This window comes from Lipophrys pholis (genome assembly GCF_963383615.2).
Source record: "Lipophrys pholis genome assembly, chromosome: 5".
Taxonomy (NCBI): domain Eukaryota; kingdom Metazoa; phylum Chordata; class Actinopteri; order Blenniiformes; family Blenniidae; genus Lipophrys; species Lipophrys pholis.
Genome location: NC_137628.1, coordinates 15911157 through 15938321, shown reverse-complemented (window position 1 = coordinate 15938321; position 27165 = coordinate 15911157). Strand labels below are relative to the sequence as shown.

Here is a 27165-nt window from a genome sequence, read left to right as displayed (position 1 = left end):
GTCTCCATTCTTTCTTCTCTTCTTTGGGTTTTACTAGAGGAAGAACAACGGTGGATGTCACATGTCCTGGTCCATTCACTCACCCTCTCTCTGGGAGCAGCAGCAGTCTTTGTAAGTTTCTCCCTCCTTCAGTGTTTTCTGTTGTGAAGCCTGCAGCTGCAGCTCAGAAGACACTGAGCATTTAAAAAAAAAAAAAAAAAACCAAAAAACCAAAACATTTGTGTCCCAGTTATTATGGGCTTGTACCATAAGAAAGTGGATACAGTATTAAACTGCACAGGAAATTTACTGTTTATCTAAAAGAGGCTTTCTCAAGCCACAGTCTCAACGATCCAAACGTCAGGGAATATTATCATTTTGCAGTCCAGGATTGTTTGTTTTCCCTCTCTGCTTGTTCTGCATGCCATTTTTGTCTCTTTGCAGACGCTGGTATTAAATTTTGAGCATTTTTTGCAACATAGTGGCTGTTTAGCATCCCTTAGCAAGCTTCTCCTGTCATTTTATGATTTTTTTTTTTTTTTTTTGTATCTTCATCATCATCACCATTTATATCTTTCCAACTCTTTCTATTCCCGGGAGGGTCAGGCACACAATTCTTAAACAATAAAAAAAAGTAATTTATTTTGGCTTTGGAAATGAGCAGTTCCCAAATTGACCAACAAAAATACACTCTTGTAACCTAGGTTTGTCTATCAAAAGTAAAGAAAACAAAGGATAATTCTGAAGTCTTTCCTTCAAAAAAAACTAATTTGAATGCCAAATTAAAAAGTGTTACTCACTCCTACTGCGTAAGTGCTCTATTTACATTGTTCAATAGCAACACAAAATACTACTCAATATACTACATCCTATTAAACACAGGTATCACAACAATCCTCACACTAATACTTGCACTTGGCCACAAGCTATCATATCCACAGTCTAAGCACCAGCATATTGGTGATGGAAAGGAGCTTCTGGCAGCTGATGGTTTTAAAACCTCCTGCCTTGCAGCGCAGCCGAGCTGATGTCTTCTGTCGTCTTGTTCCAGCTCAATCAATGCTCACCACCTGCCTCGCATTAACCATCACACACTTTTACACAGCCAGGGGGAGAGAGGGCAAAGGAGACTGCAGATCACCATAAGAATAATGACCCGGGTCCAATGATGTTTTTTTTCTGATGCTTGAGAGCATGTACCAACATTAATTTGTCATTTACATCAGGGGTCTGCAACCTTTATGACCAAAAGAGACGTTTCTGGCACTTTCCGCCAAATCAAATTGAACTTGAACTGCAAAACATTTCAATCTACAGCCTAAAAAGATTTATATAGTGCACTTTACATGCATGCGTATGTACTGTGTCTCATGTTGTATTTATAACCTTTCAATTACAATTTAGGATGGGAAACATTCCATTCCATTTTCAATATTATACTGTATATATACATTTTTGTTTATATTTGATCGGAGCATGTTCGAAAATAAAGAAAAAAAAATGCAATCAAATGAAATATTTCATATTTTTGTGTGACAGTTTTGTATTTCGTGTCCCTTACATAGTTGTTTTGTATGTTTATGTTGTTATTTTGTATCTCAGTGATCCTCTGCGTGGTATCTCTGGTTGTTTATGTCGCTTTTATGTCTCATTTTGGCAGATTAGTGCGTCTTTGTGGGATTTACATGATATTTGTGGGAGTCCTCCGGAGGCCTGTCCCCTAATCTCCCCCTCCTCTCTCCCCGGTCCCCCCCCCCCCAAGGCGCTGCACGGAGCCTGCGCTCGGGTTTTTTCTTTTTTTTGAATTGGACGTCAAGCTCCTGTTTTGCATAACCATCGGCGCGCGGCTCCTGTGATTGGGCGGCTGGCGGGATTTAATCTGCATTTCTCGGCCGGAGCGGCATCAGCACGGACTGAGCACGCTCATCCGCCTCGCCCTCATCAGAGTGCAGCTGGCCTCCTCTCGGTCACTCCCCCGCCCCGGTCCATCCTCCCTTCATCAGGAGGAGCCGCCGCCAGCCGCCAGCCGACGCTCAAACGTGGAGGGAGAAGGACGGACGCTCTCCCATTGTTACTCCGCTCCGAGTTTCACGGCTCCGGCGACACTGTTTGGAGCGTTATCCCTGGAGGGGCCGTCTTGTTCCCTCTCTTTGCCCGCGGGAGCCTCGGAGGAGCCGCGGCGACACTTGAGAGGTAACGGACACTTGAACACGTTTCCTCCACGATGATTGAAGTTGCCCCTCCTCGTTCCAAACGCCCCCCTTTAACCGTGAACTGCCCCTTCTCCGTCTAGTTTGAATGCCTTTTTTTAATAATATGTGTTTTTGAGCCAGACGCCCTGTTGTTGTGATGGATGTAACGCGAGCTCTCGCCGGTTCTGTGTGGTCGGTGTTTCCAGCCTCTGTTAGCCGCGCTGGGAGCCTCTCATGTCGGGAGGGGGGGGGGGCTCGGTTGTCTTGGGCTTCAGCGCTTTGAGTGGATTCATTGACGAGCAAGCCCCCGCCGGGGCACACCGCTATTGTTGTGTGAGGCTAAACCGGGCCTTCTCTTCCCACAGACACTACCAGTCTCGTTTAAAGTCGAAAAATGAACCGAGAGAGTCCGAGATCCTGGAACCAGCACCCAGGGTCCCAGGGACAGTCTGACAGCATCCTGTCGTCAGCTCGGGTCACACTTTGCTCAAACTCGTGCACGTCGGTCCCTGCCTGATACCGAAACGCATTTTTGAATATTTTCCAGCATTACCATCTGTCTGTGTTTTGATAGATTCACTTCCTGCACGCGGACTGTGGCACAGCCCTGTGTGCAGGTCTCAGATTGGACGTGGTGTGTGTCCTCCAGGTTTTGGCCGCTGTGTGTGTTTACATTACATAATCACTGTGCATTGGGTGTGGTTGCAAGAGGTTTTCAGCAGTTTCTGGCGTGATAGTTGACATGTCGACCTTTTACTAAAGCTTGTATTTGGTGCATCTAAATGCTACTCATCACCTGTGTGGATGACCCAGGTTTATACCACACCTCCCATTGCTTAAGCAGCCTGTCTGGACAAGCTCCAAGGGTTCCTTTTCAGTTCTCAGTTGGTTTTATTTTCTGTTTTTAAAAGCTCCAGCCATCGCACTTGTACTCTATTGCAAAGACTTGTGAGGAACTAGAACCCAACACAATTGAGGAAATGGTCACTTGCACACAAAATGCAAATTAACTGCCGACTCGTATCCATGGCGTGCACTATGTAAGGGAGCAGGTGTATCTGGGAACCTCTCGCTCATCTCTTTCAACTAAAGGCCTTTTTTTGTAGTCGGGCCACTGTTCGAATCACTTAATCATTATGCTGTATTTGTTCTGAAACTCAAGCATTTACAATTTTCATTTAAGTTTATCACAGCTGTCCTGCATATTTGAACGATTTCAATTGGCAACAGTCAAAATTGTACAGATTACTGAATTTTATTGATTAGTAGCTACTGCTACAAAAAGTCATGATTACTGTAGTAGTTACGACAGACAAACTACTTTTTTGGGGTCAGTTTTGCATAATTTCTAAGTGTCTGATAGGAATTTTGGTGTCGGATGTATTGCTGTTGACTGCTTTTATTGAAATTCAATAAGTGGTTTTACAATACCAATGAACCAAACTGTACTTGAGTCTCCTCAGATGTGGAGTTTACATGTTCTCCCTGTGGGTTTCCTCCTACAGTATCTAAATGCAGCCGAGGTTAATTGAGGACTCGTATCGGAGTGTTTCCTGCTTTTGCCCACAGTCGGCTCAGGATTGTATTAAAGAGGTGTCGAAGATGGACAGATTAGTTTTCACCCAATTCTTGAAGTCACCAGTGGAATTCACAATATGTTGTGGCTCAGTGACGGATGCAGTCATAAAATTGAAAAGTTCTCCATTCAAGAGAGGGTAGTGCTGAGTTTGCTATATAACTGCCGGGAAGAAGGCCGTATTCAGGGTCAACGGTGGCCATTACTGGAGTTTTCACACCAAGACGAACAGAAGGCAGTACTTCAGCTGTCCACATTTTATTTTATTTTTTTTCACCAATGACTAAACAAATACCAAAGTGTAAAGTTGGTTAACGGAGGACTTCACAGTAAAGAATAGCCAACATTTTAAGTGTAACATTAAGTAATGAAATGACCATCTTTATCTTAAAATCTGACCATAATTTTGCCTCTGGAGCGTTAAAGTACAGAAGCTGTTTACCTCTTGGGTTCAGTGAGTGATACTTTTCTTTGTCGGTAAACTGGGACAGTGTTTTTGTGCAACACAGCCACATCCCTCCTCCACACCTCCCGTTTCCTCTTCCTAAAGGTTGCAGCAAACCGAATGAGCTCAAAATAGTTTTCTCAATTCACTGCTTCCTAGAACTTTAAGAGGGCTTGGGGCATTGCTTCCGGTGATTTTTAAATTTAGAACAAGCATTGTGCAAAAGTGACCTTTTGAGTGTTCTGAATGGTGCCTGTAATATTCCCAGCAGCAGGGCCTCATGGGTTTCAGGCATGACAGGCCGTGAGAAATGTAGGCAGTAGACACCTGAAGTGGTGTGCCTGGATGGTTAAATTGGGTGCAACCGATAAGACCGATCACTTTGACACACCTTTGTTTCCAAAATTCTTTTAAGGCCTCGTCGTTCCTTTTGAATGCTTTCCGAAGGTTGTCATGCCAGGCGTGGGTGAGCATTCTTTATTTGATGTGGTTGATGATCTACTATCCAGTTTCAGTTTTGTTCAGTTTGATTGTTTGTATACTCAAGGATTAGTGCATTTAAGGGCTTATGAGCTGTGTTTTGTAATTTTCACTCGATATAAAGAAATGCCTCTGATCACATATCAGGATCAAAATTTCAAATCTATCTTCTATCATATTTATGCTACAATTGATCAGCATCCTGGAGATTTTTATAACCCACTGTTTAATATTTGAGAACCGGGAGGAATGTTTTGTGACATTGTGCTTAACAGTACCTCTTCGCTTGTTTGTAAAAAAAAAAAGTTGCATTTTGTTATAAATGTCTCTTTGCTTTCTCTGCCAAAAATAAGCATGTCTGAGGCACTGAGCCAGAGTCGGGGCAGCTGAATAGAAGTACAGTTCCTGAACAAATGAGAATCTTGTTTGTAACCAGCTGCTTTAAAAGCAGATGCAACCAACTCCCAGTGTCAGTCTCTGTCTCGCACCCAAGGAAATTCAACCCCAACCCTTGCTTCGCCACAGCTCAACATGTTTCGGAAACTATTCTGGGTTGAACAATATTTCCTCTTTCGGCCTTTAGGTTTGCTCTGTTCCTCTTGGCTTTAAGCTGTGGCATTTGTAGATGGTGCAGTGCTGTAACTCTCGTCACTGTGGTTTGGAGACTGGCACTCTCCTGCCCATTAGGATAAAGTGGTGGATGCTGGCGCTGCATTTTAGGCACTCTTGTCTGTCTGGGACCGTTAAGCTAAACTCACTGCACTGTAATTATTGAAAAGAAGTATTTCAGCACTTTGAAAGTCTGTTTGTTGGCTCACTGTGGTGGCCATGAGTGCCATCTTGCTGTCCTGGTCTGTAAAGGATGATTAGCTTCTTGAAGATCAATTATTCATGGGCTAAAATTAATATTTATTATGGCGCATGTTGCTGCTTCTATATTGTGACATGTTTGTTGGTAATAAGAACTGCATGTGCTGTGAAACACTGGATAACACCCACAGTTTTTTGATTAGTTTGGTTTGGACCCATTTTCCCTGCGTAGCTGCTATTGGCATTGAAAAGTCATTAGAAGTTTATCATCGAGGTGTATCCTATCCTATCATGCCATGCCTCGATCTGCATGGGGATAACCGGTCCTGTGTATTAACAGATGTGATGTGTGTTTTACAGTACTGGGGCGTGGCTGTGGTTTGGGTGGCTCACAGAGAGGCTGCTCAACTGAGGTGTAGGATCTGTGTCCATCTGACCTCAGCTCACCACGCTAAGTCAGAGGCAGGGTAACTGATCCAGCCCGCAGGCTCTCGGCATCATATTGACTATCTGCCTTGCTTGTTTGGAACCAGTTGGCTGGTTCACAGGAGTGCACTTGTTGCCTGGCTTCATTGTGTGAACAGCGAGGTTCCACCTGTCAACAGTCCTTGACAATCGTGATGAAGTAGTTTAACATTAATTCCACTTGAAATCAAAGACTGAACATTTTGCTGATGTGATTCAGATTCTCGTCACTCTATTGATTCATTCAGCATCACTTGTTTTTTTTTTTTATAAGTTGTTGGCGAGAAGCATCAATACTCGTGTGAAAGAACATATGTCAAAACAAGTTCTTGAAACTGGTTGGGTCAACATCTTTTGGTGTTCAGTTTCCTTTCCTCTCACTTATATTCATGTTTTGACTTTTACATTAGCTATTAGATGGAGGCTTTTATGGAAAAGCTTGTATCCATTAAGGATTATTAAATGTTGCCAGCAATTAATCTGCATGACTGCTGACTTCAGTGTTTACAAGGGAAGAGGAAGCAAGTGAGCAGGAGCCTCCCTGTTCCGAGACTGGCATTCATTTTTTGTGTATATTACGTGGAACTCTGATAAACTGCAGATGTGAGTCTTTGTATTGTTCAAGCAAGTCACGGCCGATTCCAGAATCACATTCATTCAGCAAATGTAAGCAACATGCTTATCTGCTGTATTGAAGCATTGTCACCCAATGTCTCTCTTGCACCTGGCAACCCGTTTGATGTCCTGGGGTCTTTTGGGTGAAGTTACTCGTGCCAGCTGCTCCTCTGTCCCGCTGTACCAGTTAATCCACTCGACACCCACCCCCACTCCCCTCGGCTCTCCGCCTAAGGGGGGTTATATGGTGCACAGTGGAGACAATGGAGCCCATCCGCCCACCTTCCCCCCATTAGTACCCTCATGTTAGACGTAGCTACACAAACACTTAAGATGATCGTGGCTGTTACCAGATTTAATTACATGCACAAATGCTTATATCCTTCATTCCTTGGCGGTTGATCATGCAACCCAGCTGACTTGTCCTTCTCCCCTCCCAGCCTGTTGGAATGGCAGCAGGTCCTGGACCCTGCCAGGTTTAGAACAGATTGTACCCCATTTCTCTGCAGTCTTTCAGGCCATTGCCCTGCCAGGAGTCCACCCTGCTATGACAGCCACTCCCATAAAGGCAAACTGGCCTTTTCCACTTAACTTGTAGCCTCACTTAACCACCTGCTCCTAATGGTCTTACAGCGGAGCTTACAGTCACTTAGCACATGTTAGTGTCCTGTATGGAATTGATTAGTATAAGCACAGTGCTTAACCACCAGCCCAACCCCCTCAATGAAAGTGTTTTCTCTTCTTTCTTTTTTTTGCCAGTAAAATTCAGTTGTAAAGAAAACAATTTTTTTATTTTTTTTTTTAACACTTTAGTTTTAAAACTAAAATCTGATTTGTCATCTCTCCTTTCAAACTAATTGAATGACGGCATTCGCTTAAAATCGCGACGCACTGTTTTTACCTCATGTGAATTATTCCACATTCAACATGGCAAGTCTTTTTTTTTCCCCCAAAAGTACAGGAGATATAATTTTTTTTGCTGTTGCTCGTTTGCATTACTTTATTGGATTTGGATTTAGCGTATTTGCTTGATATTTCCCAGTCGACTAGTAGTTTCATCAGATCACTGTGTAACAATTTCAATTGAGCAACTCCCATTTTGTAGCGCAGAAATTCTTAAAGGGATACTTGTTTTGCAGACATGGCTTGGGGTGAAATATTGTGATGTGGCTCTGGTCAACAGTTCCAAATGTTATTTGCAGAAATGAACCAAAACCAGCCAGGCGTGAAGCTCATGGAGGGTTAATGTGGTTCTTTGTCTACATATAACGAGGTACACGTGGGTCATTCATCTTCCTGATTGTTTCAGAAAGGCGTGATGAGCCTCCTATATGCAGCTTTGCCCTCTTAAAATGTTTGTCTTATGGGAACATTGCATTGACTGCTGGCTGTGCAACAAATTAATCAATCAGGTTTGGAACCCATTTTAAGATTTTTCTGTTAACTTGCTCTCACCTTCACCACAACTACTACTGCAGGTTAACATCTGAAGTATAGAATTACAAGCTACATACACGCATCTCTAGTCAGAAGTGACCAGCTGAAAGTTTAGCCTTTTCTTATGAGATATAATGTGCAACACGCTGCTCCTTTTTAATTTAATTTGAATATTAATATTTGGTAATGCTTTAACTTTATGCCCACTGAAGGAACAATAACCTTTGGTTGCAACATATAAGACGACTTCTGGTGTAAACGGAATAATGGTACCTTCACTTCGTGCTGAAGTACCAGAAGTAGAAATCCTCCCTGAGAATCATTGAGTTGCTTAATCCTCCCAACTTTAGTTATATATTGTGTGTGTATAGATGCAACATGGGACATTTTCTTGGGAAATTTCTTTTTAACCTCGCCTCTGCTCTTTAAAGCTGTCGTACACTGCTGAGTCAGTAAATCAGTCACTGTAATGGACCATCATTGATGGTAACTGACGAGCTGGCTCATTGAGCTCTTATGTGTTGTTTACTGTCTGACACAAGCTTGTTTCTTTATATTAACATTAGATTGTATTTGATCTCTTCACTGGAGTACAGAAGGAAATTGTTCTAATTTAGCTGCTGTTGGTGCTCTGAAGGTCAAGTACATCAGTAAAACCATATTCACACAGACCCATATGATTAATGCGTTGGTGGAGTTCATTGAAGGAAATATGAGAAAATATAGAATCTGAACCTGCCGGAGAAAAAAACTGATTCATAGTTGAAATAACAAAGATGTCTAAAATGGGCTTGAAATGCCAAAGAACCACTGTGTGCTTGTATCAGATCCCTTCTTTATACGTTTTACAACTTCATGCTGGGCTTGTAGAAGAAATGCCACAAGTATTCCACAGATGCGTTTACCTTGCTAGAGTGTTGTTGTGCAAGTTGCCTAAAGTTTGGTTTTGGTAACTCTTTTGGAACACTTAATAAATGGTGGGAAAAAGCAATGAGAACTGGAGTGAAATGTAGTCTGCTCTGATCTAACAAGGGCAGTTCAATATTTGAGCAAATGTTTTCTTGTCACAGAGGCTCAGGGTTATTCACTGAATTCTGAAGCAGTTATGGTTGTCTCACTCAAAGAATCTGTTTTGCTTAGAAAAAATGGTAACCTGTTTTTAGGCATTTATCTTGACCTGTGTTTCTCTAACTGAAGCTTGACTTTGGTCTTATTTGTGCAAAATAAAATGGTTTGTTGCTAATCTAAAGGAAAGTACAAAGTATTTGTTAGTAAAATACTCTCCAGGGATATTAGTTTGTTTTGAAGCGAGAGCAGCTTGGTGTAAAGACATTGACCAAACTATTGAGTAATGTGCTTTCAAAGCCCAGGCGAGTAGGCACTGTTTGGCCCATCTGCATGCCTTAAGATGTTTGCGTTCCAACAGCAGATCAGATTTCTCTGTTCTCCCTATCCTTCTGTCACTTTGCATGCGTGTGAACTAAACACAGTGATAGAGCAGAAACTGCTGCTGCCTTGTATGGTCAGAAGAAGCAGACGTGCATAAAGAGTCTCCCATAAATCTGCTTAAAGAAACTTAACTGATGCCTGGTTGTAAAACGTTTTATGGTGTCCTGATTGTAGTTGGAGAGCGAGCCATGATCTACGTCTAGTCGATGTTTGGGAAAGGAGGGGTTTTCCTAACCTTGAGCTCAAACAAGATTAAACCTCTTGTTGTTGTCTTCGTTCCTCCACATGAACCAACCATCCTCTTCCTGTTTTCCCTTTCAGTCTCGTGTCACAGTCGCATGCACGCTTGCATGCACTTTTGTTCACACTTGGACTGAAGGCTGGCTGTCTCTCTTCCTTTGGAGTACATGCATCCGCCCCGGACGCACACCAGAGGAAAGCCAATGGACTTCTTTAAACCTAATGAAGTTTCACTCGGGCAATGCTGCCGACTGAACAATCTCAATAGAGATTTTGGCAGACTGTTTACATTTTTCATCTTCCACACTTTTATCCCCATTTATTCATCACACATTCCCACAATGTGCGTGCACACAGACATGCATCTGTGTTCTGTCCCTTCACTCCTTGCTTTGACACACACAGCTGTCACTGTGTAGCCTTTGAGGAGTCGTGCAGAGCAGGAATGTGGACGGGTCAGATGTGCTCCTGATATCTCTGCTTTAGGCACTCTCTTTATACGATGGATCATCTTGAAGCAGGGTGAACATGAATCTTAGAAACTAGGACTGTATGATGTGACTGTCCAGTACAGTTGCTCACTTTTTTTCTTTTTTCTTTTTTTTAATATCAACTTGGCACATTCTGCCTGGTTTTAATGCAACTGTTTGCAAAAGTGACTTTTTAGTGGCTTTGAAATTCTTTATAGATCAGTGTCCATGGTTGCATCCGTTTTTTCCAACAAGCAGCATAAAACACTGAGAATATATTTAACTCTCTCATCTGGCAGGAAAGGAAAGAAGGAAGTCCTCCAATTGGTCTATTTAAATCTCTTTACTGTTTAACCTTTTATAGTGGTTACCAGTGCACAAAGGCTCTCAAGGTCAATAACTTAAATGTTTTTCAGGCTCATGTTGTGCTCACTCAGCCAACCTCTCACACACCAACATCTTTTTTTGTCTGTGCTGTTTTATAGTTGCAGCATTGTGATAAGCATCTGGAGTAAATCTGCAGAAGACATTAAGCTGGAGCATCGGTATCAGCAGACCTCCTCCAGCAGCATTCTGAACCCCTGGCATGCTCTCAACACTGCTAAATCCCCTTCTACTTGCATTAAACAAAGTATTAAAAGTGACCCATTTAGTCAGGCACAACTAGTGATGTCTGGACATGTAGCGGGAGGCAGAGAGGTGCCGGAAGACTGATGTCTAGAGTTCTATTATGATGGAAATATGGCCTTACGCATCATTAAATTGAACTGTAAATATTTTTAGTTCGGCAGACAAATGTAGCGTCTAAATGTAGTCAATTCTATCAGTTTTTAGGCCTGTTATCGCAAAACCTCCAACATGCTGTGAGTGCCACATTCATTGGATTTTCTTCTAATCAGCTTCTTTATCTAGAACATTTTTTTGGGAGTTGCAGATCTAAACAGAACTTCAGTATGTGATAGACATGACAACGAACACCAGCATGCTGCACATGAGTCAAGTTGTAATTTATTAAAATGCCTCATACCGGTGTGCGTGTAGATGAGATTTTAATGATCCGTTTATTTCCCCTGTGCTACGTCACAGCATGTCAGCTGGTCAGAGATGATGCGTTTACTGGCCCAGAAGGGGGGGGGGGGGGGGGTCATCAAATGAGGAATGTGATTCACGCTGCTGTCTCCTAAGCCCCTGGCATTAGTAGTTGGATTGACAGGACTATGTGGTGCCATGCATGTCGACGTGCCAGTCAAGCTTTCCATCGCGTTGCTCTTTCGTTTTTTTTTTTTTTCCAGAAGCTTTACTGATGTGCCTTACAGCAGAAGTGTCCATTTAATTTATTTATCTGCAGCAAATTCCAAAATCACAAGGCACTATGGCCCACATATGAAACTTGCTCTTGAGTATTGCTGCTGGTGACTGACAACTACAGAAGATGGCAAGAAGGTGCAGAACCAGCCCTGTAGGTATTGATGGATTCTTCTGAACCCTTCAGTTTGCTTATGCCCACAGTTTTTGATGACCCTTTTTTAGTACTGGGGCCACATTTCTTGTGAAGGGCCACCTTTCTTGTGAAAGGCCTCGCTCATGTCCCGCCCCTGCCCACTTCTACACGTTTGGTTGGTGGGTGTCTCGTTTTTACCATTTCACTTGCTTTTGTCACTTCTACATTACAAAAAGATTACTGTGAACGTAGAATAATTAATCCCTCCAATAGATAGACACCTACTACATCTTTATTTCCACCATTGTGCTAGTGGTATCAGAATCTCAGTGGATAGGATTTGCACAAAAAAGTACAGTAAATGCTCCTTATTTGCTAATTATCCTTAATCAAATGTTTTGTTCCAAAGGGCTGCCTTTACAATGGAATTTCTGATTGTTGGATTTGTTAATGGTGAGTGCAAAAGTACCACATAGTGAAGACTTTTTTTCTAAAGGCAAGAAGTGCACCCAGCCATGCCTCCTCCAGAAGAGAGGCAATTTATTTACAAAAGATTATGCGATTCACTTTCATGTGAAAGATTGGGTGCTTGTGGTTAGTGTTAAGCCAACTGACCAAACAAGTTAGTCCAGTATTGGTAACAATTGCTTTTTGTGTTTAGATTGAGTCCTTCCCAGCACATATTTTCTGAATAAAAAAAACTTGACTTTGTAGAAATAGAGGAAATGACTCTGGGGTCTTTCAGAAATCGTGTTGTAACAGATGTTAATATTTAACACGAACTGTTTCCTGACCTTTGGACAAGTACCTTTGCTCCCAAAACCTTTCCCCCACGCTAAAGGAAAAACTGTTGTAAAGTGAATGTCAATCCACACCCTATGATTAAGAACTCTCATTAACTGGTTTATTAACATTTTGATGTTCTAAAAATGGAGTGCAGAAATACCCTGAGGAATTTAGCAAGCAGTTGTCTGAATAGATCATTTTTAAGACCATCAGCTGTTGGTCTACATGAGCTTGGTGATCTGTTGAAACAACGACAGGAACTCGGCAAAGACTGCCAAGTTTCGTCTTAAAGTGCCTTGCTACTGTTTTAGTGGTGCAAGTTACCTAAATGACAATCGGGTTGTCTTCACTTTTATTACTGGACAAATGGACTATATGTCCATCAAACATGTTTTCTTTGTGCTGTGCCACGCACCTCTTGTCTAGGTTCCATTCAAAACCATGAGAAGAGGATGTGACAGAGGTCAAGGAAAGCGACTGGTCATGGGGGCAAAACGATGGGTATGGTGAACATGTTCAATGATGGACAAAGCCCATAAGGAACTCATAAGTGATCTGGAAACCACTCATTCCACTTGAAACCAGACATGTTTGACTGAGGCCTTCCCACAAATCGCCCTGTGTTTCTCATTTTTTGCTGCATCTTTTATGAACTATGTTATTTTCACATAAATTTCCATCGGTGCTGTCAGGATCTCCCAATCCAACAATTCTTTTTAGTGATCACCAAATGAAGTGACAATCCATTGCTCGTCTTCCATTTGAGCATATGTAAATGGTTTTTGTTTTGTTTTCTGTTGGTTGCCTTGTCAGATTGTCGCCTCCGCTTGTTCACAACACTGTCAGTCCCAGCCTGTTTTTCCTTTTTCAAATTTAGCATATTGGAACCAATGTTGAGAATTTCTAGAACTAATCATCCAATTTTGTGCCCGAAAGCTGTATTTTAAAGGTGGTGAAGGAAAACAATGGACGTTTAGGCTAAATTGGTATTCTGTGATTTTGTTCTTTTGCAGGTCTTTGACGTCAGGAATTGGCCACTCAAGGTCATTATCAGCCCTTAGAAGTTGGCAGCACCACCTTTGGCGCCCACACCTTTGAAGGAGGGGATGAAACCGGATGGGGGTATCATGGAAACCACAGAGCCTACTGAAGCTGCAGCAGGAGCAGAGCCCACTTCATCACAGGAGAACTTAACACAGCAACTCGAGCCTCAGCCACAGCAGGCAGCAGATGCTGAAACGACAGGAGCTTCTGCTCTTCAAGTTAATGGCAGACCAGTGGCAGAAGTCAAACCAAAAACTGTTGAATTTAAAGTGCACTATAAAGGCAGGCCTACAGGTGGGGCTGCGATGTCCAGTCCTCGACCTGGAACATCCTCGTCCCGCACGGCGAATAACAATGCATCCCAAAACGCTGCTTCTGCCGCGGCAGGCAGGACAACAGTAGCAAAAGCATCAGGAGCAGTGCCCAAAAGACCAACAGCAGCTTCCTCAACATCCAGAAACCCAACTCGTGAGCCTAACAAGACATCTGCTGGACCTGCCAGGGCTGCCTCTGCTGCTTCAGCAACAAATGGCAGCAGACCAGCAGCACCAAGTAACTCTTATCAGAAGAGAACAGCACCTGAGACTGTTAATGGAGCTAGGCCCAAAACTACATGTGAGTTCAAGGAATAATCAGCACCTCAGACATTTTTGAGACGTCTATAGTTTACGATTTGCTTTTTGTCTTTCATTATAGTGGCTGCTAGCAGAACCATGGCTTCCACTACTTCAAAGTCTACCACTTCGACCACAACTAAAGTTGGTGCTGCCGGTGCTGCGTCTGCAAAAACCACCAGGTATGGGTGCCACTAGTAGGCAAATGAAAATCTAGCAAGCTCCATTGCTCTTTGTCAGATTAAATAAATGGGAACTGGATTTCAGAACTCCCTTTTTTTTTTTTTTTTTTTCTCATTGATTTCAGTCTAGTATGCTGTCTTTTCCCCATCATAGATTTCAATCTGACTGCTTTACTTGTCTGTGGGCTTTTAATTTTGTAATGCCCCTTACACAGTGGATGACAGGCTGACTGTTTATCTTGCTGCCTTGAAGAGGGGCAGTGGAAAATGATGCTCATTGTGGTCTGTGGGCCATTATTGAGTCAAATTTCACTTCAAGTGTGTGAGTCATGTTAGCAGAAACAACCTGAGACAGAGGGCCTTAACAAAGCCAGTGATACAGAAGAACTGCAGCTTTGTTCCAAGCAGACCCCCTGGCAGAAACCAGACCCCCCTCCCTAGGGCAGAGAGCTGTTGAGTTGGATCATAATCCCTGTCGTACTGAGACCAGTGGTTTGGATAGGGGACTCTAATGCAGACTCCGTCAACCATAAAATTCTACTGTGTCAATGATTTGCTTTTGCCAGTCATTTGCATCAGCTTTAGATAGAAAATGTGTACTTTTATAAAATGTATTAAAACATTGAAACACTGGTTTAATTGGCTTAAAACATTTAGGGAAAAATACAGGTACTTTCTAATGTTATCAAATCTGATCCATAATGCAGCAACCCAGAATCTCTCCACAGGATGTAGTATCCTGTTGATTAGATTCTAATCAACACTGATCTTTCCTCCTAATGCATTATTAAATAATATACTGCATCATTCTGAGGCAGAATAGGGTCACTGTGTTCTTACTCGGTTTGAAGCAAATATGTTATGATAAATTAGTGTTCCCAACATTTTTTGCACCTTAACTGTGTAAAGTCATCTCTTGGGCCTGCAGATGCATTCAATTGTATGCAACTCTGAGTACGAAGTGCTGACGACCCCGATTATCACTTCAATATATTGTGAAGTTATTGCAAAATTAACGTGCAAAATACATATTTGAGAAGACTGACTAAATGATTATTTACATGGACTGTGTTCATGTTCTCAAATTTTAAAATGACTTGTATATTGACGATTGCCAAAAATGCTCCCATTAACTCCTAATTATCCTATATGTTGTGACCACAAGGCTAAAGCATGAAAGTTAAGAAAAAAATTATTCGAGTCTGCAAGCTTGGTGGATGATGCAGCGAGGAAAGAAAAACGGTCCATTTATAGGTGGTGTAAATTGGAGGCATGAAGAAGAATTCTGTGCTTTGAAGTTTGTTCATCCAAATAACTTAACATTCTTAGCTACATCAGATGTAGGCCTGCATGATGTGAGGTAAATGTGCTATATATATATATATATATATATGATATTGGTTGATCACACACCCATTGTTACAGTGGACAGTTTAATTGAACTACTATTTACTTTCTGAATTGATTACATTATACAGCTTGAGGAAGATACCAGTACTGATGGCATTTAAAGTGACACCTTTGTGTATTTTTCATTATAAAATGTCTGACTTTGCATCGATGTAAAACTCAGGACAATGCACCAGCTGGGTGTACACTTGGAACTGATGTCAAACTCAGAAATATGATTAGCTTGTGGATAGGATTTGGTCACAATCCATTCGGAATACTGAGGTGGTAATGAAGTGAACTGCCAGCAATCCCCATTGGTGGTAGTAGTGATCATTTTTCAGATAAACTCTGCTTTAGTCGATCAATGAAATTAAATCTTAAAAATGTATTAAATTTCCTTAGTTGATATAAACATTAGTTGCTTCAAATGGAGGTCTCTCTTTTAAACTCGCTTCTCTTTATGCACAATGTCACATGATTAGTTACAGCTGCTGATGTATGGATCAATAACATTTTTCAATCTAGCTTTATGGAAAGTGCAGGGTGACTGGGGTCACATTTAGACTGCATGGCTGCTTCTAATGTTGTGTACTGTTTGTAGCAGAGTGTTAACAGGGAGGGGCTCATCTTCTAAATTAATTAACTGAGGCAGGAGTCTGATTACAGCAGCACATCATCCTTGTGCAAAGTTTCCATGGGATGTGACATTGGGCAGGAGCTGCAGGTGTCCTCTGACAAATGATCCGCACTACTATTTATGCCACCTGTGGTTTTGTGCGGTCGTGAAATTGGCTGAATGTGCGGCAGCAGTAGAAGAGGTGTGCATTTCAGTCAATGCTGCCGTTTGTGCTGGTATCTTGACAGTAATGCCAACAAACCCTCTCGGCTCAGGACTTGACTTGCATTAGTCATGACTCCTGGGAGTGACTGCTCAGCGCATCCTTGGTAACACATGCAACCCTGTTTAATGGTTTGAAAGCGTTTTGGCAAAATACCCAATGAGATTTAGTTTCATCACAATGCCCCGAGTTCATCTCGATTGTAATCTAATCCCTGCCATATTGTTGCTCGTATTGCTGTGACAACAGTGGCCATTGTTGGACAAACTGCCATTTTTCTGTGGGTTGAATGTTTCATCTGGTGTAACGGGGCATACGGCATGTCTCCAAACTAGACCCACCATGTTCATCTTTAATCCACCCCAAGAAAAACGTCCCACCCTTAGTTTTTACTGGACAGTGGAGTTTCTGAAAACTCTGAGGATTGTCATACTATGCCCTCTTAAAAATTTGATGAATAATTCCTTTGTAGAATATTCTGATTATGCTCGGGTTAAATTTCAATCACACTTTTTGGATTTTCTTTTGTTTGCTACAGGCTTGAGGTAAAAGTTATGCTGACTTTTTATCTAATAAAGGCCAAACAACATAGATTCTCAGCTAAATGTTTCAGACACTGATGGTGTAGATTAGTATTCTATGGTTGATCGTCGGTATGGTTTGTGTGATTGAATGAAATTCCCATGTTCTTTCATGTGTGTTTCCTGGTCTTCACTGACGGTTCATTTGAAGAACAGGCGAACGTCTCGGTCCCACTGCTTACCGAGATTGATGGGTTGAAGCTAGAGCTGTAAAATCCAGCACCTGCTTTGCTTTGCTCCACTCATGGTGCCATAGTGTCCTTGCGGTGATTGAGCAATCGCTCTCTGTCGTCCCCCCTTCATCCATTTTTTCCAATTGTTTCATCTGCTGCATTCAGCAGCTGAAGTATAGCAAAAAGGTGATTATGCCTTTGAGCTTTCCAGTTGTCAAAATTAAGATTTGCCACTGCAAGTTATCAGAAGGGCTTCCAGTGTCTACAGATGTCTGTTTGTCCTGAATTTTCCATACTGCTTTCAGAGTGTTTGTACAGCAGTACCTCAGCTCAGTTCATCTTTCTTCTCGCGTCTTCTTCGTCTCATGTGTTTCCCCTCATGTCATCTCATTAGTTCTGCGTCGTCCCACTGTACTTAAAACCGTGTCGTTGCTCGACAGTCTTGGCTGAAAGCAGGATTATGCCGCTAACCGGAAAGACCCATGGCGACAGTCTATCCAGGCAACACTTGATCTGAAGTCTCTACTGAGCTGATTCAGACTTTTGCTCTTTACTGTCAAGGCGATAACTGAAGGCGCACACAGCCCTGAGGAATGTGTGTGCCTCTCCATTGGTTTTGGATGGCCCACAAACCAAACATGGTATTGTTTGGTGCTCCATATCTGTTCTCTTGAACGGGGTCATTGAAGTGATGAGTGGAGAAAAAGAGCAAAAAAAAACCAAATACACTTCATTTATGAAGGATGAGCATACTGCTGCAAGAATAAAGTATTCCTCCTGGCCGATTGCACTTCCTTTCTTTCACTTCTGATTGAAATTGAATCATTTGTTTTGCAGGAGCTGGCATGAAAAAGCTGCCTAGTCACCCAACTGTGCTTTTTGACGGGACAAGAGGGAGCTGTGGGTGTGGCTTCAGCAAAGCCTCTCCAACTCGTGTTTGCACAACTTTTTAGCATAACTGATGTTGCCACTACCTTGGAGGTGTTGCTGCAGAAGGCCCACCTCATGATGACCTCTTGTTTGGCCTTTAAAATCATGTGGTGTGTAGTGCCGCTCATGCGTCTGGCTGTGGTTTGTATTGATTTCAGCCCGCTGCTGGCAGGAAATGTAATCCATACTAATACACCAACACAACCACCAGCCTCCACCCACAGGCAGAGTGCAGGCATTAGTGGGTCTTTTCCTGTGTGCCATCTCTCTCGATCAAATGGTTATGACTAATCATAAGACAGTATAACCCTGAATAAGCGCCATCGCTCCCTCCATTGTCTTTCAAGTCCTCCCCTTTATTCATATTAACAGTCTTCATTCACCTCCCTCACTACTACCCCTGCACAGTCATTAAAACAATTAAACCAAGGTGGATAGAATTGAGTTGTCAGGTTGCATCATGTATGTATGCATGAATACACATAAAAACAACTTTGATCCAGCACATTAATCACTCAGGTCTGTCTTGCTTTTTTGTGCATCCATGTCAGTTTTTCATGAGCCAGTCTTTGCTCTGGGCAGATGTAATTTCACTGTCTGACGCTGACGTTCCACTGTTTGGCTGCAGTTTCTATCCCAAAACTCCAGTCGATTGCAGACAATTACAATCTCCTGCAACTATGTCTCTGTGTCCGTACAGTGGTTTTCTGATCTTGGGGAAAACAAATGGTCATTGTAATGGTTTTTATGATGTGGGAGCGGCATCTGTGTGCCGGGCTGCTAACCCTACTGAAAGCCCTCATAGTTGGGCTGTTCATATGAACTCTGTCATGTTAGAAACAGCAGTCCCACTGCCAATTACAACAATCTGCATTATGTCTTCATGTCTGCATCTACTAAGTGCCAGTCAATCTTTTACTTAGAAATGGCTGTCTTGCAGATTATTTACAGTTCTGAGGTTTTAGATTTTGCACACCAGGCTTCATGTGTTGTACGGCCTGTGGCTCATTTAATGGACTGTGTTGTAGTTGGCAGCTCGGCCTTTTGTCTGGCTTCGAGAATTGGATAAAATGTTGTGTGAGGAATTCAGAAAATTCACAATGGCACATCCTGTGTTTTGTGAAGGATGGCACATCGGCATTCACTACAGGTCTTTAACATCAGGTCACGTTCTAAGAAGTTTTACTTGGTATGATTACTGTTGGATGTGCAACAGGTTTAAGTGAGCGCAGTAACACACGAGATGATGATTATACCATCTGCTTCATTTCATTATAGGGTGGCTTCATGAGGGATTCACGGTGAAGTAGTTGTGGGTGCTCCTACCTCAGTGGTATTAGCCTGGTAAAAGAAGAGAAGGCGGAGAAAAGAGTTGACTTGTGGTTGGAGTCATTACATTTGTGCAGTGTTTTGGGGTTTGAAACAGTGCTCTCCTTTTCCTTTCAATAGAATTTCTATATAAAAAGGTCTATTGGCTCCAATCTATTGCTGCATGCCGCCCCCCCCCCCCCCCCCCACTATGACTTCATTACTTGGACGTGGCTGAAGCACAGAGGCAGCATGGAGGCATCATTGTGAATGTGAATGGGTAGCGCTGTGAATGGGTTCACATAAGTTGAAATTATTTTTGTGGTTTACATCTGCAGGTGACTTATTTCTGCTTGTTGATATATTCAGAGTAGGAACATCAGATTTTATGTTTTTGCCAGTGGAATAAGTCAATTCGTTTCCCCCTCTTGCTCTCTTTTCAGGCCCACTGCAGGGCCCTCTGCATTTAAACCTTCTTTTACCACATCGAGGCCGACCACAGCCACGACCAGGCCTCTGCCGGCTGGAGCCAAGTCCTCCTCCACCACCTCCACTGCCAAAACAGCAGCTTCTAGAGTGACTACTGCACCACCTGCTGGCAGGCCTGCTGCAGCACAGCTTCCAAAGAATGCAGCTCCAGCTGCAAAGAAAGGTTAGACTTCCTGCTCTTCAAGGCCATTTGGTTGGCATCAAGTGGTTTAGTTTTACTTAAAATATTGTCTGAAAATGCATCAATATCCTCCGCTTTATGGTTTGTTTTTTGTATATTTTTAATAGTAAAATAGTGTGATTATAAGCAATGGTAATATTGTCACAATTAATACATGTCAAGATGGAGCATTTGGGAAAATTGTGACAGTTTTTAAAATTTTGATCTCAAATTTGCAAATTTTGTGTTTTGCCTCAGATGTCACTCGCCCACCCTCCACTGCAGCAGCCAGGAAACCCACAGCGTCCACAGCTTCAGCTGCCACCAAAAAGCCTGATCCAACTAAATTAGCATCCACCGTAAAGCTCAGCTCTGCTTCCAAACAAACAACAAAGGCAGCAGATACTAAAGTGTCACAGTTAAAACCACGGCAGCTGACAAAACCTGAAGCTGCAGCGAAAACTGTAGGTGAGACACGATTCACTGCCGCCAACAACACCCCTTCCAAGGTTCGAATGCCACCTGCCTTTCCAGCCACCAGACCGGGAGTCAGTAACATGGGTAAATCTAAATATGAAAAACCCACTCAGAATGTGTCACCTTTCAATGCCAGCAAGAAGACCGAAGTTTCAAAAGCGACCACTTTGGGTATAGGAGCACTAAGAGCTGCAGGGACACGGAGACCTGCAGGGCCAAAATCGGTTGATGTTGCAGCAGCGAGTGTTCAAGCAGTGGCGGCTGAAGCCGTACCTCAAGCATCGCGTCCTATTGCCTCTGCCCCAGAAGAGGTCCCCACCTCAGGCCTCACAATAGATGTGGCTCCTGCTCCTCAAGAGGTTGCGCAAAGCCTTGAAGCACTTTCCTTACCTCAACCAAGCCCCATCAGCACAGCTCCGCCCGAAGAAGAGTCAGAAAACGGCTGTTCACTGCAGACGGCGCAGGAGGAGATCCCTGCCCCAGCTCAGCCAGCAGTACTACCTGAAGCTCGCTCTCCAGACTCGTCAAAGGAAATGACTCATTTGTCAGCTGAACAAACTACATCAACATCTGCAGCTCTTCCCACAGGAGCAACTGCCATCTCGCTGATTCCCTCCACCAATCTAAATGAAGAGGAAGATGAGGAGGAGCGAGAGGGAAGCCAGCTGGTGTCTGTGTCAGAAATGAGTGGGACCACACAGCCAACCGAGGAATCTCGTCCTGGGTCTGCTGGACCAGCGGCTGGGTCGGCATGGAGAGCCGGTGGAGCCTTGCTTTCTGAGCTGGACTCTGAGGAAGTTAGCGGCAGCCAGCAGGGAGCATCTGAGTTGAGCGCCCCTGGTGTCTTGGAGGGTACGGAGAGCATGGACGATCTGGGAGACGGCAGTTTGAAAGGAGCCATCGACATGGAAGGCGCCTCAGCAGGTTCCCCCGACTTTGAGAAAGTTCCCGACATACCAGTTAATGACTTCGATGAGGATGAAGACGAGGACGACAGTGATCGGGTCTGTGACATGGATGTGGGCTCAGAGCGGACGGATGAACTGCCGAGGCCCAGACATGACAATGATGTGGACGATGAAGATGATGACGATGTGGAGATGGCCAGTGAGGGAGTGACTGAAAGTGGACTGGAGAGCTACGGGAATGCGGATGAGGACGATTTTGCTGAGGATGAAAGGTTGGACAACTTGAACAGGATGGCTCAACCTCCTCCCCCACCGGTGTTGCCCTCTGCTCCAGCTGCTCAGTGGGACCAACCAAACCCCTTTGCTGATCCCTGGGGGGACCCTCTCCAGCCTGAACAGGCAGCAGCAGAAGAAGCAGCAGCAGTAGCTGATGCAAGCCCTCCAGCTGACCCCTGGCAACTAGACTCAGAGACCCCAACTCAGGCCCCAGCTCAAGCTTGGCTAGAACTGGGATCTGATCCTTTAGTTCCTGGCAACCAAGAAGTCCATGATTATTCATCTGTCAAAGACGAGCAGAAAAATCCAGAGGCCCAAATGTACGCTGATCCTTCCAGACCAGCTCCAGGGCAGAATCTGATCCCAGCTCCCCTCTCTGCTCCAGGAATGTCTCTATCAAGTACCCTGAGCAGTGAGACCAGCACACCGGAGGACATGGGAGAATACAATCGAGAAGGGAAGCTCCAGCCTCACTCTGTGCAAGCCACGCCCCAATTCCCACAGCCTAACCTGCACCACCAGGATCTGGGTGCCCATGCAGAAAAGGGAGAGGAGCTGGAAAATGTTGAACCAGATGCCCCACCTACTGATGAAGCCTTTGGAGGGCCAGCAACAGCCCCCACCTCCAACCCCTCTTCGTCCTCTGTTACCGACGACGAGGCGAGTGACACAGAAGGTGAGGCTCAGCTGGAAGAGTCACTGGAGGCTCCCGTTGCTGTTAACTTAACCTCCGATGGCTCGGCCCCGGCTCAGCGCTGCCTGTCGACCGTGGAGGAGGGCGAGGAAGTCGAAATCAGCTTGAACAGTGCTGCAGCTGACGATGCCACGCCGCCATCTGCTACCTCGATGGCATCTTACGGCTTTGACACCATGACCACGACCTCCAACTCCAACGCCCAGTCCACAGGGGAGAGCTGCATCAAGAGCCCTGGCATCTTCTCCTTGGAGGAGCTGCCTGAAGAGGCCAAGGACTCTCATGCTCAGCCATGTCTGCCAGAGCAGCAGTATATCGAGTGTGGGAAGGAGGACACGGAGTCTGCCGAGCATGACGAAGATGAGGCTTTGAAGTCGGAGGAAGGCCCAAATCTTCCTCCAGCTCAGAGCGCTTTGCCACAACAAGAGGAAAACCCAGACGATGTCCAGCCTCCATACTATTCTATCTGTGAAAAGACTGAGGACTCTTTTGCAGGTAACGTATAGTTCATCATCTCCCTAACAGCCCATGTAATATCTCTTAACTCCTCTCGGCCTCCCACAACATCACAGCTGTAAGTCTTGTTAGTTTGTCCTGAAATGTCTGGGGGTGGACATAATCACTTAAAAGAAAAAGGGAAAAAAAACAGAGAGCAAAAAACGGGACGAAATAATGGAGGACAGTTCTGGCTCTTTCCTCTGATATAACATTTCCATTATGGTATGTGGCTTCAATTCCTGTATGTGCAATAGCTCCATCTATTTCCTCCTGATGTGTGAGCGTGTCCAGGTTTTGATCTGTTTTAACGTGTGTGGTTTTCTTGAGCTCTTATGTGACTTGTCTATTTACTGCTCTTAAAAAGGGAAACAAACAATACAAAAGTAAAATGAAGTTGACATGTTTACATGCATATTTATCCTAGTATTTTGGCAGAACTAAGATAACTGAAAATGTGTTGTTGATTGTACATGTTTGATTTCACTGTCCAGCCCGACACAGGCAGTTTGCCTCGTCTCTAACCGTCTTGCACTTTAACTTGTACCATGGCTATTTCTTTTGTTTATCCATCTTTTTGGAGGAAAAACAACTTAAAAATTTAAATAAAGATTAGATTTTTTTACCATGACGTATTCTCACTGTACACTTATTGATGTGGGTATTCTGGGAGTACAGTACAGGAAGTATTATTGACGCAAGGATTTGTCTTGTACACAAACCTATATACCACTGGTGTTTGGCAAACAATGAAATGAATCATTGACCAGTGGCTCTGCACAACTCACGCGCTTGACACGTTCCAACAATCAGTCCTTCAGTTTGCATTTACAAACAAGTTCATAAAAATAAAAAAAATCCAATCAATTTAACGACTCGTAAAATTGATCTGTAAATTAGGAGTTGACTGTTACAAGCTGCTACTTTTCCTCCTCGGTTATGAACATTAACTTTGACATGTGGACACGGTAAGCGGTCAAACTCTCGTCCAGCCTCCAAGACACCAGTGATCAAGAGAACAAGCCTCCATGAGCTGTTCATCCTCGTCACACCGTCTCATCTGTGCAGCAAAGACGTCTGTCCTCATCCAGCAGCAGCTTCAAGAAGGAGCGGTCTCTGCTCATTCTCCTTCTGTACTGTCCCTCCACCTCACTGGGTGTGTCGCTATGGTAGCTCTCGACTGCTTTTATTTTGTCACCATTCTCACCGCTCTGCTCGACAGCACTGTATCCATGTCAACAGAGCTGATGCATGTCACGGTTGCACAACGAGTTGATTTTGATCGCATTGCTTTGTTTTTGTCCGGGGTCTGTTCAATAGCTTTGCTTTAGAGCGTCACATTCTGTAACCTGACTCCTGTTCAGAGCTTTCATTCCGTTGTGATGCTGGATGTGTGTAAATGCATGGAGAGCTTCTGCATGCGTCACCGGTTCACTAACTATAAACTCCATTCACGTGTGATGACTCTTCAGTTCGCGATGGGCTTTCCTGTTAGCGGCTAGTGATTGCATATACAGGAAGTTTGGCTGCTTTGATTGTTTTTTTTTTTTTTTTTTGCACAAACAAATCTTTCTTTTCTGGGTGTCATTTCTATAAAGTGAAATAATTCACTACAAGTATGCCGTTTTGCTCTCTGCACAAAATTTCCCAAACGCTCGACCCAGGCTCCACCCCCAATCACTAAACCTCGGGACACTACTTTCTGTTTTTTTTTTTTTTTTTTTTTTAATTCCTTAAACTGCTCACTCCACACCCCGGAATACTTAACTGTTGCACTATTTTCAAACAAGGTCCAACTGTCACTTGTTCAAAAGCACAAGTAATCCCTGGTCACTTTGTGGCTGTAGGCTACTGGCAGACATTTGGCCTTGGCTTCACAATGCTCGCACTATTGCTCGAGTATGAGCCTCTGAATCCCCCCCCACCCCTCCTCTTCACCCTTCTGCTTGTACTCACACTGCACTGCTGTCTCTGTTCTGCTGCCTGTGACCTGTTTTATAACTTCATACTACCGTAATCTTCCTTCCTACTTCCTCTCCCACACAGGCCTCAGTGCTCTCCCGCTCCCCCACCGCCGCGATCACGCGGCCTACCCCAGGACCTACTACGACATCGTCAAGCAGCACGCTGCCGCCGCCGCCCCGCCCAAGCTGACCTGCGCCGACCTCCCGCCCCGGAGCCCTGCGCAGCAGGCCCTGAGCCCGCAGCTCCGCCGGCTGGAGCAGCACCAGAGGCAGCTGCAGGAGATGCAGCAGCGCCGGGCGCAGCAGAGCCAGCCTCTGGAGGAGGCCGAGCAGGAGAGGAAGAGGCGGGAGGAGGAGGAGCAGAGGAGGAAGAAGGAGGAGGCCGAAGAGGAAATAAAAAGGAATAAGCAGGAAGAGGAAAGACGAAAGAAAGAGGAACTCCTCCAGAGGAAAGATCTGGAGCTGCAGCTTCAGCAGCAGCAGGAGGAGCTGAAGCAAAGGCAGCAGATCATGCAGTGGCAGCAAGAGCTGCTGCAGACTCAAGGTCAGACTGGGCTGCTCTCCCCTTCCTCTGGCCTCTCCACCATCTACGAAGCCCTGGAGAACAGCGACGAAGAGGAGGCGGAAGGTGAAGTGGACAGAATGAATGACCTGAAGCACAATGAGACGAAACACAACACATATCAGTCAGCGACGGCGGCGAGCTGTAAAACGGAGCCTGGTGGAGACCAGACTTCCCCGCCAGACTCCCCTCCTCCCACAGACTCCCTCCAGTCATCCAACAGCCCCTCCTCTCGTTCTCCCGAGCGACCGCCGCCCCTGGAGCTGGACTGGGGCAAGAAGGTGGACATCGTCCAGCAGCTGATCAATCAGACCCTGTTACTGAACGGAGACGGCTGCTCGTCGCTGCTGCTGCTCCCCGGTGGGGCAGGAGGAACGCTGAGCCCCCTGGAGAGCAGCCTGTGGCCCAGCCTGCTGCCGCCGCTCACCCCGCCCTCGGCCACCGTCACCTCAGTCAGCAGCTTCTCCCCCGAGGCCACCGGCAGCTCTCCGCAGGGGGAGTGGACGGTGGTGGAGCTGGAGACACATCACTGAGCGACTTAGTGTTCACCTTGGTTGTGTGCAGATGTTTCATTTGTGTAAAGTGCTGTGTCGGCAAATACAACAACAAACATGTACGAGGAATGGCACACTGCTACTACACACAAATACTTTGGCACTGATTCATCCATTTTTGGGGGGGGGGGGGAGAACTTGACCTGGATCGTTTACTTGACGTCACATTGTTTCACATGTCCAGTCATTTAAACTCTTCAGTGCACAACATCTTTAAAAAGTACCATCATAAACTCTTCCATCCGTCTGTTGTCGGATTCCTAAAAATGGTGCTGTGCCTGAGAGGTTCCCAAACTACTAAGGAGGAGCTCACAGGATTATTGTGAGACGTAAAGGGGGTGGGGGTGGGGGTGGGGGGGATCTGCGCCATGTAGCTTTAGAAAATAAAAGGATCTCAATGAAGGAGTCTCATCCAGCAGGTCGGGGATCGCTGCAGATGAGATCCATTTCTGACTGTTCTTTGAAGACGAGCACAAAAAAAACACCGATGCTTGTCGGTGCTGCAGCTTCGCTGTCTCGAACTTTTTATTGATGCAAAACAAAATGTTACTTTTATTTTGGCCTCAGGCAGCAGGGATGCTGTCCTCGTAGATGTTTTCCTGATCAAAACACTGGTGTGGAAACCGAAAGACCTCAAGAACAGGCAGTGAAGTCGGGACAGAGGACCAAGCTTTACCTGAGTTTATCTATTGGGGAGAAAAGGTGCACGTTGGATTGGTCAACGGAATTCTGCTTTAAATTATGTGAAGGGAAGAAGGGGAAGGAAAGTGGGATACATTTCCACACAATGTCCCGTCAGTTTAAAAAAACTAAACTAAACCCCTCAAGCTTCTAAATGCTTAAAAAAATAAATAAGCTCCTTTTAGGCCTGTTAATGATTTTTAATTAACAGACAAGTGTGATTTCTGTGAATGAGTTCATCACGTCTGGAATGATTTAAAGTTTAGTGCTGAAATGTTTTTAACGACAAGTGAGAGATCACTTTTAGTGCACCTGGAATACTTGAATATTTTAAACCCTGGGAAGCCACTGAAGGATGTCCTGCTTAAGTTTTTACTTTTACCCAAACTTTTTGTAATTATTTGTCAGCTTTTTCACCACAAATCCAACAAGTTTACTGTGAGTTATGGACAAAAAG

At 44.3% G+C, this 27165-nt stretch overlaps 1 protein-coding gene across 1 annotated transcript; it reads left to right on the top strand.

Moving 5' to 3' along the window:
- Positions 1–1922: 1922 nt before the first annotated feature.
- prr36a (proline rich 36a) lies at positions 1923–26006 on the top strand (the record flags this gene model as incomplete). The annotated part of the gene is made up of 7 exons (XM_080463618.1): positions 1923–2172; positions 13399–14044; positions 14126–14225; positions 19892–20100; positions 20356–22947; positions 24994–25295; positions 25359–26006. The coding sequence occupies exons 2-7, from the start codon at positions 13492–13494 to the stop codon at positions 26004–26006; spliced, it is 4404 nt and encodes a 1467-aa protein (XP_080319744.1). The 5' UTR covers positions 1923–2172; positions 13399–13491.
- Between the last annotated feature and the right edge of the window lie 1159 nt (positions 26007–27165).